The 13,827-nt window shown below is 40.1% G+C and overlaps 2 protein-coding genes across 7 annotated transcripts in view; both read right to left on the bottom strand.

Moving 5' to 3' along the window:
• Positions 1-625: 625 nt before the first annotated feature.
• Positions 626-13,827, bottom strand: part of LOC138972668 (ATP-binding cassette sub-family G member 1-like) — a 91,139-nt gene continuing 77,937 nt past the window's right edge. For 5 of the 6 annotated variants that reach the window (XM_070345320.1, XM_070345325.1, XM_070345326.1 and 2 more), the window contains 2 exons: positions 2,285-2,476; positions 626-2,242 (listed from right to left, as the gene is read on the bottom strand). The gene's annotated coding sequence lies outside the window, so the exon portion shown is untranslated. The remainder of the gene's footprint in view (positions 2,243-2,284; positions 2,477-13,827) is intronic. The other variant, XM_070345324.1, reaches the window with a different exon arrangement.
• On the bottom strand, positions 5,901-10,760 carry LOC138972665 (ATP-binding cassette sub-family G member 4-like). Its single transcript, XM_070345319.1, has 4 exons — positions 10,666-10,760; positions 9,780-9,935; positions 7,130-7,248; positions 5,901-6,547 (listed from the first exon to the last, which is right to left on the bottom strand). Exons 1-4 carry the CDS (start codon positions 10,753-10,755, stop codon positions 6,322-6,324), a joined length of 591 nt encoding a protein of 196 aa, XP_070201420.1. The 5' UTR covers positions 10,756-10,760; the 3' UTR covers positions 5,901-6,321.

The following is a 13,827-nucleotide window of genomic DNA, read 5'->3' as shown; positions in this document are numbered from 1 at the left end:
GATAATCTTTTAAAAGTTGGGCAATGGGATGGTCGTATAGTGATTGGAGATTACATGAAGTCTTAAGGTGAAGGTTAATTTAATCAAACATTCTTGAATTTTCACTCGCAGGGGGAGAAGTATACAAAAACTTCTTTGTGGGAGCCTTGGGTTTTTACCCCCCAAAAAATGTTACAGAAATACTGAAGAAAATCTGTAAGCAATAAATGGAGCGGAAAGAGCTCCAAACACTATTCTGCCGGAAAAAACTTAACTGTGTGGCTCTTGGGGTATCCAGGTCTCCGCAACCACCTACTTTGCCATCAAAAGCTTAGTACATCGCTGATCCAAAGCAATCTAGATTCCACGGATGAGCATACTTCACCCAACAGTTCCTCACAAGGTTGAAGGCAATGCACCATGCAATAACTAAAATATGGTTTTCTTTGCATGACCTGCTGAAAATGGCACCATAACATGTTTTTCTGATCTTGAAATGAATGACACCTACACCTTTCAATTAAGAACAGCATTAATGCAAGGTGGGATAGCTGAACAAAATGTACTGTTTTGCACAAACATGCACACGTACACACACTGATACAACAACTGATGCCCAACATACACAAAAGTCCACATCCCAAACCAAATTTTCTATTTTTAATCTGTCTTTTGAAAGTAGGAAGAAGGTATGTACAGAATTACATGGTCATCACACAACATAAATGCATGTATATCAACAAATGTTCAAAAAATAAGATGCAAAAATGGCACAGCCTATCAGTATAACCATAGATCAGTTATCAATGCACACTATCCCAGCAGATATCCGACACACTTCAACCTTAATCAGTAGCGACAGACAAAGGAAATAAGGAAGCTAAAGAAGCTATCAGAATAGTCATTATTATTCATAACGATGATCACAAAAACGGGAAGAAAAAAATACAAGCCAACTCAAAAAAAGAGATGAGTTAAAAAAAATACAACAGGTGTATAAGAGAGGCTTTCAATCTGGTAATATTAAACAGAGATAAATATTTACACATTTGTTTCAAACGAATCTTCACATACAAGTACACATATGTTAAAGACAATTACTTAAGCTAAGGCCAAAAAAAAAAAAATAGTCTGTTTACGGTAACCCGACCGACTATTTTTTTTGCGCGACCCTAGACTTTTTTTTTGGCATTTGGGAAAAAAAAAAAAAAATCTTTTGTTTTTTTAAAATAACGTAAAAAATTTTATATGGTTTTTTGGGAAAAAAAAAAAAAAAACAATCCCGACCTACCGACCCTAATTTTTTGGCCTATGTTACCGTAAACAGACCTCCTTTTTTTTGGCCTAACTAGGCAAACAATAGCAAAATGTAGTCTCTATCACAAGCTTGCAATTGCCTGGGCTGGTTGGGAACAGTTCACTATTGCTGTTGGGGTCTATGTCGACCAAAAGAATGGGATTCACTGTAGGTCGAGTTCCTGTAGGTGGATTCTCTGTATACCAAAGACTTTAAAATTGGCAATCTTGTATACAGGGAATACCACAGGGTGTAGTTCCTGTAGCGTTTTGCTAATATCAATGAAAGTCACGTGATGCTTAGCGACATCGTTAGAATTTGATGTTTTTCGATCTTTTTTTTATATTTCTTAGAAATTCAAGTATGGTTTGCAAGTTTTATTGAAAAACTGCACCCTGTGGGATTCCCTGTATACTAGATTGCCAATAGTCTTAGGTATACAGGGAATCCACCTACAGGAACTCGACCTACAGAGAATCCCACTCTTTTGGTCGACATAGACCCCATCAGCGTGAACACACACACACACATGCGCGCGCGCGCGCACACACACACACACACACACACACACACACTGTGCACTTACTAGGTCTCAAAACTTCCTTCTTTCCTCCTTCGACCTCTCCCTTTTTTTTCCCCTTTTCGCTTTTTTTTTATTGGGGGGGGGGGGGGGGGGGGGCAGGGTATCTTTGGCCACTAAACACAAAACTCATACAACAAACATGTGCAATTTACATTTCTGAAGAAAAATATATAAGGTCAACACCAACACAGAGTACATCCAATGGAAGAGTGAACTGTTTGTGGGACTTTGGCTGCATCAGAATGGAGAAAAACATAGGAGCAAAAACCTTGATTTCCTGGAGTTACGCTCCTGACTCACAAGTCTTTCTCCTATTCTAAATTACACAAAACTCAAAAATGTATGAAATCCAAAATCATCATCAAATATCAGTGAATGTAACGCTTGTTTTGTCATAAAATAAACTTTGTTTTGTCATATTAAACTTTGTTTTGTCATAAATTAAACTTTGTTTTATCATAAATTAAACTTTGTTTTGTCATAAATTAAACTTTGTTTTATCACAAATTAAACTTTGTTTTGTCAAAAATTAAACTTTGTTTTGTCATAAATTAAACTTTGTTTTATCACAAATTAAACTTTGTTTTATCATTCAGCAGACATTCCCAACAACATACCTTTCTTGTTTTTGTATTCAAAATGGTATGATTTATTTATTAGCTTCTAACATGATGGAATTATTTTTCTGTGTTGTTTCTTGTTTTCTTTCTTTTTTCTCACAGTTCTGTGCCATTTATTCAGCCAAAAATTGAGTGATTTTCCAGGCAGATAAATGCAATCTCTCTTTCTCTCTCTCCAAACGGTCACATGCTGAGTAAACCATAATATCAAGTGAAGTATTCATAAATATACAAGGACTTGAACAGTGAAAATCCATCAAAACAAGAATCCAGCTATCCTTCAATACATTGTTGATAAGATGTCAAACTAGCTTTTCTTGTTGGCCTCGTAAAATAAGCAGGAATCTTTTTCTCACTTAGCAAAACAAAAAAGAAGACAGAATTCTGCCTGTTTCACACAATAAACAGAATAAGACGCTTGGTCGATGTATGTATTGTAAAGCGCTAAGAGTAGACATTTTTCTAGAATAGCGCTATAAAAGTTTGCATTATTATTATTATTATTAATAATATATAAAGTACTCGTTTTGCTAAACAATCTCCCAAAATAAGCATAAAATATCTTTCTTTCTTTCTTTATTTGGTGTTTAACATCGTTTTCAACCACGAAGGTTATATCGCGACGGGGAAAGGAGGGAGATGGGATAGAGCCACTTGTCAAATGTTTCTTGTTCACAAAAGCACTAATCAAACATTTGCTCCAGGGGCCTGGAACGTAGTACAATATATTACCCTACTGGGAGAATGCAAGTTTCCAGTACAAAGGACCCAACATTTCTTACATACTGCTTGACCAAAATCTTTACAAAAACTGACCATATTCTATACAAGAAACACTTAACAAGGGTAAAAGGAGAAACAGAATCCGTTAGTCGCCTCTTACGACATGCTGGGGAGCATCGGGTAAATTCTTCCCCCTAACCCGCGGGGGGTAGCATAAAATATGACCCTAAGTTCATTTACAAAGAGAACTCAACTTTCTCAAGAGGAAAATCAGCGTTGTGCGTAACTTTTACCTATCTTCAGTCTCTCGTATACAGAAAATACACAAGGTCAAGTTTTGTTTTTCAATAACATTAACAACAAACATTAAAATATTCATAAAAACATGCCAACATTTAAATGTGAAACAAATGTTCTTATAAAGTGCACAAGATTTTTAATAGCTGCAGAAGCAGAGGTGAAAAATGTTCTTCAAAGTGTAACAGTTTTTTCTTTTCAACACAAACTATTGACATTAATGCCATGATGAAGTTCTAATGTCCACTTTTTAAACTAGTTTCCTCAGTTTAAATGGACAGAACAAGCCAGTAACACTCTTAAACAAAACAAAAATAGCGACACAAGATCCCTTGTACCATATGTTTTGTCATTATTATTCACCCTCAACAATAACATAAGGCCAAAAAAAAATAGGTCTGTTTACGGTAACATAGGCCCAAAAAATAGGGTCGGTAGGTCGGGATTGTTTTTTTTTGTTTTTTGTTTTTTTTTTCCAAAAAACCATATTTTTACGTTATTTTGCAAAAAAACCAAGATTTTTGTCTTCTTTTTTTTTCCCAAATGCAAAAAAAAAGTCTAGGGTCGCGCGAAAAAACTAGGGTCGGTCGGGTTACCGTAAACAGACCTATTTTTTTTTTTGGCCTAACAGCAAGGAAAAGAAGGTCAGAAAAAGGGAAGAAAAGATGGGCACAAATATTTACAGATCTTCAAATCTCACAAGAAATTGAAAAATGTGTCAAACCTTCAAACAGGTAGATTAGAAACTCTTCTTTCCTTCAACATGCGACATGTATGTGACAACATTTTTGTTTTCATCTCACCACTTTTGTGACAGTCATGTAATAGTTCTAAACATTTACATCATTAATTGAAAATTATTCCTTCGAGAGATTGGTACCTGCAACACCACGTCCTTTTGAAGAGAGAGCACCTCCCATGAGAGGACACTTTCCCTTTGTAAACTGTACCAAAATACACCTGTCGTGAGAGGACACCTGCAATGAAGGGACACTGGCATGGTCCCAAGGGTGTCCTTTCATCACAGGCACCATTGTACCTTGTTTCCCGTGTATAGACCGTCTTGTACATCACCACAGCTCTGTCCAGGCGTTGACCCAAGACAAGAGCATCCTTCCACTGAGACATATAGCATGAGTCAACAGCCTGCTGCTTCCCGTGTAGTGTGGAAATCTTCTTGCTCCATTAATCTCATCACTTTCTTTCTTTCTTTCTTTATTTGGTGTTTATTAAAACATCGTTTTCAACCGTTCAAGGTTATATCGCGACGGGGAAAGGGGGGACATGGGATAGAGCCACTTGTCAATTGTTTCTTGTTCACAAAAGCACTAATCAAAAATTTGCTCCAGGGGCTTGCAACGTAGTACAATATATTACCTTACTGGGAGAATGCAAGTTTCCAGTACAAAGGACTTAACATTTCTTACATACTGCTTGACTAAAATCTTTACAAACATTGACTATATTCTATACAAGAAACACTTAAGGGTATAAGGAGAAACAGAATCCGTTAGTCGCCTCTTACGACATGCTGGGGAGCATCGGGTAAATTCTTTCTCGTCCCAACCAATATGGGACTCCCCCTAACCCGCGGGGGGTGTCCAGGCGTTCAGCCAAGACAAGAGCATCCTTCCACTTTGACATATAGACATGTTGATTATTGGTTTGTGTCAAAGTGGAAGGGTGCTCTCATTCTGTGTGAGTCACATCTCTTGTAGCGTACATAACAGGTTACATGGGCAGGAAGGGGTCTCAACAGTATTCATTGTCAGTCAAAATCCTGGTCCACTGCAAGCTGATATCACATTTGTCTTGCCCAGAGATATTCCAGCAATGCCCTTGCTCTGAACGGCTCTTGGGCGTCACTCGTTGACACATATTTCATCTTCTCAGGATAATTCTAGGTCAACAAATCACACATTACAAAAAACTTTTTCACATCGGGGGGTGCAGATCGTGAACAAAATCGAGATTATGGACTGCTAAAAGCAGCAAGTCTGCAAATGTACATAATGTAACCGACTGTTTTCTCAAATGTACATAATGTAACCGACTGTTTTCTCAAATGTACATAATGTAACCGACCGTTTTCTCAAATGAGTGACAAGTTTCCTGTAAAACCGATCTCAATTGAGCTCTGCATTTTACACCTGGGGCCTTTACAGTCTTACACAGACATAAATAAACACAAGACAACTGACACCAATTATCGTTGTAATTCCAAGCCTCACTCTCTTCCCTGAGCTCTGAGCTATCCACACGTTTACCACCCACACTTTACCCCTCGACAAACATCAAAGTCAAAGTCCTTTTAGTTCCACCTTCCTTCTTCACCACACAAAAAGCAAACAAAAATGGCACAATGTTTCACTGCCACAAACTTTGGAAAAAAAAATAAAAATTGTAAATCGTCTCTTTTCACTTTCGGAGCATCATCATGGAAACAACGATTGTCACAATCTCCTGAGCTACCATGTCCATCCTCTAAGTACAGAGCTGAGTCCACTGCAATATCACCATGGTTACAGTGTCTTTTCCACAGAAGCAATTCAACTTCCGCAAATCCAGTCTCTTCCCGAAAGTAGCAGTCCATTGTTTCTTCATCACAGCGATGACCTCATTTACCCTTCATCACGGCAACGACCCAATATTTTCACATCACCACGGCAACAACTCAACTTTCCTCGGCTACCACAGCAAGAACAACCCAATCTCCACACCAACACGACGGCCTCAAGCGTCCAGTCGCCACGGCAATAACCAGCATCCAACGCTGAACAAGTAGAAGAAGAAGAAGCCAGGGCAACGACGACGATCAGCCTTTAGCGCTGGGACTTGACCCTCCAGCGCAGGACGAGGTAGCAGCCGATGCGGAGGATGACGAAGAAGATGCAGAGGATGATGAAGTCGAGGTAGAACTCTGCGTGCTGCACGTCAAGCTCCTCCAGCACGTCGGAAGCCTGCGTGAAGATGCACTGCTTCTCACTGCACTCCAGCTCCCCGCGGTCACGGCCGTAGATGGCCTGGAGGACGCCCTCGAAGGAGTACCTGTTCAACGTCAAGTAGGGTTGGGTTTACCAGATTCATGTAACCCCAGGGTTTTCGAAATAAAAAGTTGCCTAAATGTTGTCCAGCATACACAGGCACAGACACACACAAAAAGTGATATTCAAGGGAACAATGCATGTGAAACAAAGGTTAAGATTTGTTTACACTCTAAGCTTGAGTTACAGGATAGTTAGGGCTGGGGGGAAACGACTTTACACAAATAAAAATGCCTAAAACTGCCATAAAAGTGACACAGCTCAGAATTTCATTCATAATGGCGTCACACAGAAGAGGTACCTGAACTGTGCAACAACAAAAGCAATTCTTTTCCTGCCGTGAAAGTAAAACGATAGAGCATCTCACCTCTGCAGTGTGTTTACTTACTACTGTTCACATTCACGTAATTCCTAATCACAGTAATAGCGCATTTTTGTGAAATCACCTCATTAGTGTTTTAATTATAGTACACTGAACGTCCCTTAATCTCCTTCAGCTCAAACTAGCAAGAAAATGTTGCATAAAGCGTGCCAAGGGCATACAAGCTTCAGAGAACTCAAGTTCAGCATGTTGTGGAGGTCTCACCTGATGTAGGAGAGGTAGGACAGCCACTGCAGGTAGGGGGGAATGGTGCCGAAGGTGACGAAGAAACCGCTGAACAACAGGATGGGGATGGCCGTCACTGGTCCCAGGAACACCGCCACCTGTCAGGTACACATGTCAACGTAGAATAACACTTCCTTTTATGTCATTTTACTTTTTACATACAGGTAAATGTAGAATAACCTTTCCCTCTTTTTTGTAATTTTTTTTACATACAGGTAAGTGCAAAACAAAATAAATTCTTTTTCTTTTTCTTTATAATATGCTGTAAGCAGGTTTCACTAGAAGTCTAATGGCCCTAACCACTGAATGATTGTCAGTCACAGAATGCTGTAAGCAGGTTTGACTAGATGTCTAATGGACCTAACCACTGAATGATTGTCAGTCACAGAATGCTGTAAGCAGGTTTGACTAGAAGTCTAATGGCCCTAACCACTGAATGATTGTCAGTCACAGAATGCTGTAAGCAGGTTTGACTAGATGTCTAATGGACCTAACCACTGAATGATTGTCAGTCACAGAATGCTGTAAGCAGGTTTGACTAGAAGTCTAATGGCCCTAACCACTGAATGATTGTCGGTCACAGAATGCTGTAAGCAGGTTTGACTAGAAGTCTAATGGCCCTAACCACTGAATGATTGTCAGTCACAGAATGCTGTAAGCAGGTTTGACTAGAAGTCTAATGGCCCTAACCACTGAATGATTGTCAGTCACAGAATGCTGTAAGTAGGTTTGACTAGATGTCTAATGGCCTTAACCACTGAATGATTGTCAGTCACAGAATGCTGTAAGTAGGTTTGACTAGATGTCTAATGGACCTAACCACTGAATGATTGTCAGTCACAGAATGCTGTAAGTAGGTTTGACTAGATGTCTAATGGACCTAACCACTGAATGATTGTCAGTCACAGAATGCTGTAAATAGGTTTGACTAGATGTCTAATGGACCTAACCACTGAATGATTCCTTTCTTTTCTTTATTTGATGTTTAACGTCATTTTCAACCACGAAGGTTTTTTCGCGACGGGGGAAGGGGGGGAGATGGGATAGAGCCATTTGTCAATTGTTTCTTGTTTACAAAAGCACTAATCAAAAATTTGCTCCAGGGGCTTGCAACGTAGTACAATATATGACCTTACTGGGAGAATGCAAGTTTCCAGTACAAAGGACTTAACATTTCTTACATACTGCTTGACTAAAATCTTTACAAAAATTGACTATATTCTATACAAGAAACACGTAACAAGGGTAAAAGGAGAAACAGAATCCGTTAGTCGCCTCTTATGTTAGTCAACCAATATGGGACTCCTCCTAACCAGCGGGGGGTCACTGAATGATTGTCAGTCACACAATTAGAACCTTCTTCCACTTGGACACACACCAACACTCAAACAGCCATCAGCCTGCCTGCTTCCTGTACAGCTTGCAATTTTTTGAGTCACTTGAGAAAAAGTGACTCTATGTAATCGGTCAGTGTTAGTCTGTCCGGCCGGCCGGCCGGCCGGCCGTCCGTAGACACCACCTTAACGTTGGACTTTTCTCGGAAACTATCAAAGCGATCCGGCTCATATTTTGTTTAGTCGTGACCTCCAATGACCTCTACACTTTAACGATGGTTTCGTTGACCTTTGACCTTTTTCAAGGTCACAGGTCAGCGTCAAAGGAAAAATTAGACATTTTATATCTTTGACAAAGTTCATCGGATGTGATTGAAACTTTGTAGGATTATTCTTTACATCAAAGTATTTACATCTGTAGCCTTTTACGAACGTTATCAGAAAAACAAGGGAGATAACTAGCCTTTTCTGTTCGGCAACACACAACTTAACGTTGGGCTTTTCTCGGAAACTATAAAAGTGACCGGGCTCAAATTTTATGTGAACGTGACTCCCAGTGACCTCTACCCTTTGACGTCGGCTTTGGTGACCTTTGACCTTTTTCAAGGTCACAGGTATGTCTTGAAGGAAAAAAATTGAAATATCATATCTCTGAAACTATTCATCGGATTTGATTCAAACTTTATAGGATTATTCTTTACATCAAATTATTTACATCTGTATTGTGTTGTGAATAGCAATTTCTTCCTGTCCATCTGATGCCTCATATAATATTCAGAACTGCGAAAGTGACTCGATCGAGCGTTTGCTCTTCTTGTTTAATTATTTTTTTGGGGAGTGTGTGCAGAATCAATTATGCAGACTGACATGCGACAAAATAAATTCAGCAAGTAAAACCACTATTCACAGAAAGCAGCAAGGCTGTTCATTTGTGTAGGTGCGCCAGTGGAAGGACAGTCTTATCCTATATTCGTGTACACTACATTGGGGTGTGCACGTTAAAGATTCCACGATTGACAAAAGGGTCTTTCCTGGCAAAATTGTATAGGCATAGATAAAAAATGTCCACCAAAATACCCGTGTGACTTGGAATAATAGGCCGTGAAAAGTAGGATATGCGCCGAAATGGCTGCGATCTGCTGGTTGATGTGAATGCGTGATGTATTGTGTAAAAAATTCCATCTCACACGGCATAAATAGATCCCTGCACCTTAAGTCCGAGTCTGGAGATACGCGCGAGATATAAGACTTCATATAATAATATATATCTCTGTTAAGAAGTACAACTGTCTAACCTGAAGCGAGGTGGCGGCACCAATCAACAGTCCCAGACTCTGTGCAACCAGCGATGTCTGCGTGGCTAGGGTGAGGAACATGACGAATCGTAAAAAGTCTGTCGGCTGTGACGTCATCCAGTACACTATACTGCCGTACACCAGCGGGAATATAATCTGTTAAGAGACAAAACAATAGAATTAAGATAGCATGAATACAGTATTACTCAGGGCAAATAGAAATAAAAACCTTATCTTCCAAGATCATTGAATCTACCCTGCTGAGTAGCACTCCCAGCCTGACATATCTATCGCTCTGGTCCCTAGGAAACTGTTACGTTCTTAAAGTGCACAGTCACACAAAATATAACAACAGACTTTCAGTTAACTTGCGTGATGTATTGGTTGCCATGCCAAAATGGAAGAGGAAGCAAGAGACGAATTATTTTCCTTATAGATACATGGCGTAATTATCAGACAGTAGTGACACAATAACAGAACAGAATCTAAAGGAACAATATGATATCAATAAGGCTTCGGTTCCCTTATTAGTTCAGACATGTCCTTCTTCCATTATATAGAACACCTCTAAGCAAGAAGCACCTTTGGGAAAAAAGTTAGCCTTTCTGTAACAAATTCAGGGCTGAGGTTTCAAATTATGTACTAAGACATGGGACATTTTACAACCATGAAATGAATTTAATATAGTTCTTGTTGTAAAGCACGCAAGCTCAACTTCCTCTGGGCTGATTTTTTAAAGTACATACTAAGTAAGACATGGGACATTTTACAAGCACGGAATGAACTTATATTATATGTACACACTAAATTTCATCTTTCATCCAAACAAGTTGGGGTGGGTGGGGTTGTAGGATTTGAAAGAGGGTTTACGAAGACTGAAGTGTACCTGGAATGGCATGTCTGCCATGGTCTTGGCCATGTAGTAGGCCTTGAGACTGTACCAGTAGTTGAGATGTTCTCGTACAAACACCGCCATCTCCATGGGAACTGAAACACAGTGAGGCATAATTGTCAACACAGCATACATAAGCATGTTTGAGAACTGTGAATAATGATCCCAGACTATGCCTGAGTGAGACCGTGAGATGAGGCAGTGGTAGTAGCACAGTGCTGCTGGGGTGCTTGTTGATTCCCTTATTTTAGTCATTGATACTTTTATTCTCTTTTTCTTCATTTCAATTTTAGGTGTCGATTGATTCTTTACCCCCCTCCCCTTTCTATTGGGTTATTTTAGAAGACTGAACTCAAATAATACTATTCATCCATTATAAAATTCAACTGAACTGGTACAGTGGAAGGGAGACAATTTCAGCCAATGCCTAATTGCCTCCCTTGACTTGTCAGTCCAGAGCCAAATGGGTTTGATCTGTTGATATTTGTTTGTAAAATATTTTTGTTAGATGTTTTTCTATTTGTTGGTTAGTGTGTGTGTGTGTGTGTGTGTGTGTGTAGGTGTGTGTGTGTGTGTTTGTGTGTGTGTGTGTGTGTATGTGTGTGTTTGTGTGTGTGTGTGTGTGTGTGTGTGAGTGTGTGTGTGCGTGTGTGTATGTGTGTGATGGTGTGTGTTGGCATGTGTGGAGGGGTTCGTGTGTGTGTGTGTGTTGGTGTGTGTGGGGGGGGGGTCGTGTATGTGTGTGTGTTTGTGTGGGTGTGTGTGTGTGTGTGTGTGTGTGTGCGTAGGCTATGTGTGTGTGTGCGTATTTGTGTGTGTTTATGTATGCATGCGAGCGTGTGTGTTCGAGAGGCAAACTCGGAAATATATTTTCCCTACAAGAAAAATATTTTTGTAAAAGAATTGAATTTTAGTCAAAGTAATCGCACTTCGCTATGATTTTTCCCCAGATTTATTTCACTGACACATTTCTCTCTGACTAACTTTTTTGAAAATTTGAAAATTTGAAGTCAAAATATTTGCAATAAGACCAATTTGATAGGTAAAAAGGTACTCATCACAGAATGTCGATATGCAACAATTTATTTTCAAATATCGACAAACAGCGGCAAGGAGAATATTTTTCTCGATTTCTCACCTCACCCTATAATGACTACAGTCCGCTCATCGAGTTGTTGCTGCCATCAAGTGATCAACATTTTGAACAAATTGCAGCTTTCAACCCACTGAGATATTACCTGATCTTAAAATATTAATCAGTAAGTTTCAAATGATCAATGGCAAATAACAGAAGTAAAAAAAATTATTTTTAAAAATTGATCACGCTGACTTCCCGCCACAATTCGGAAAATCGACAAATAATTAGTCAAGGGAAATAACTCTGGCTTCTACGAAAATGTCGCTCTTACTTCATGTTCGTAAAAACCGAGAATTAATCAGCTAAGGGAAGTCACTCTCACCTTGTACGAAAACACCCGAATCAGGGCATTCCTCATACGTCATCTTCGGGAAAAACGAGAATGAATTAGCAAAGGGTGATAACTCTTTTCTGTCCGAAAATAGCCGAACAATACGTCATCAATCATTCCGGAAAAGGCCAAACATTTTGAATGGGAAACAACTCTTACAGTGTTACTAGATTTCGGAATTACGCGAGTTGTTTCTCTTAGACCGAAAATCAACTCTAAGGCCCAGTGCTCTCCTATGTAGAAGTACTTTTCTGTCCCAAAGTTGCCTGTGGCCGACATACAAAGTGCCTTGCTCGCGTACACCAGAGATAGTGTAGCTGCGTACAGACACGGGCAGGAGAAATTTTCACATTCGCCAACGACCAAATTATGCGGTATCGATTAGAGTTCAACATTACCGGGCGGGCGTTAGTTGTCCCACAGTAAGTTGCTAAGTAAGACAGAAAGGGGATGAAAGAAAATCATGAAACTCGAGCCACAACTGGAGGGCTATTTCTAGAGGGGGGCGATGCTTTACCACCGGGAATGGGCTTTTCGGACGTAACGTGCATGGGAATGGGGAAATTCTCGTAGCGTGCAGCGTGCACAGAGGTCCGGCGTGCACGGACACCCCCCCCCCCCCCCCCCCCCCTGGTGACCCTCTTTCTAGGAGGGCTGTTTACTGCTGCAGTTCATCCTGCCCAACACACAAAATAAAAGCTGGTCACGGCACAGGCGGAAGGTATCGTTCACTGGACCACTACTTTCATAGACTAGTCTTTATATGAAAGTAGATCTAGTGGTCCGGTGAACGATACCTTCCGCCTGTAGGGAAAGATCGACCGACAGGGGCAAGCACTACGTAACAATTTTCACTCTTTGCAGTCTTATATTGCAGATTTTTTTTAATGTGGTCAGCTATTTTTGTTTTGTTTGTTTGCTTAACGCCCAGCCGACCACGAAGGGCCATATCAGGGCGGTGCTGCTTTGACATATAACGTGCGCCACACACAAGACAGAAGTCGCAGCACAGGCTTCATGTCTCACACAGTCACATTATTCTGACACCGGACCAACCAGTCCTAGCACTAACCCCATAATGCCAGACGCCAGGCGGAGCAGCCACTAGATTGCCAATTTTAAAGTCTTAGGTATGACCCGGCCGGGGTTCGAACTGTGGTCAGCTATGTTTCTCACGTTGCCTGAAAAGTTTAAAAATGCCTGAAGACTTTTTGTGTTTTTTTGTCCCTTATGTTTTCACATGCAAGACTTTCATAGTAAAACTGAGTAACTGTGTGGCGAATGAAATTGTTTCTGAAAAGCTTGTCACCCCAAACCAAACTTTTATGAAACGTTACCTGGCGAATTGGACCTAGAGACGCACCTACAGTGATTTTTTGAAACAATGCTCAATGGATAGTTAAAAGATAGTCTAACTATGATAAATAATTAAGTAGAAGTGCAATACTAGGCACTGACTACCCCCAGCGAAGAAGAAATCGCCTCTCTCGTGTGATACCTTTCAGCTTTGTTGAGATAAAATGAATGTTAACAATGGCACCAGACCGGAATCTTTATCCTCACAATGTTCCAGAGCTGTCAGGGGCGCAAACGTCTAGCACAGGAAACCCGTTGGATTTTTATGAAAATTAAATCTAGAATGTAGTTAATGCTAAAAAGTGATTGACTGCTAACAGAGAATAGGAAG

This window comes from Littorina saxatilis, linkage group LG8, assembly GCF_037325665.1.
Source record: "Littorina saxatilis isolate snail1 linkage group LG8, US_GU_Lsax_2.0, whole genome shotgun sequence".
Classification (NCBI taxonomy): Eukaryota; Metazoa; Mollusca; class Gastropoda; order Littorinimorpha; family Littorinidae; genus Littorina; species Littorina saxatilis.
This window is presented reverse-complemented; position numbering and strand designations above follow the sequence as displayed.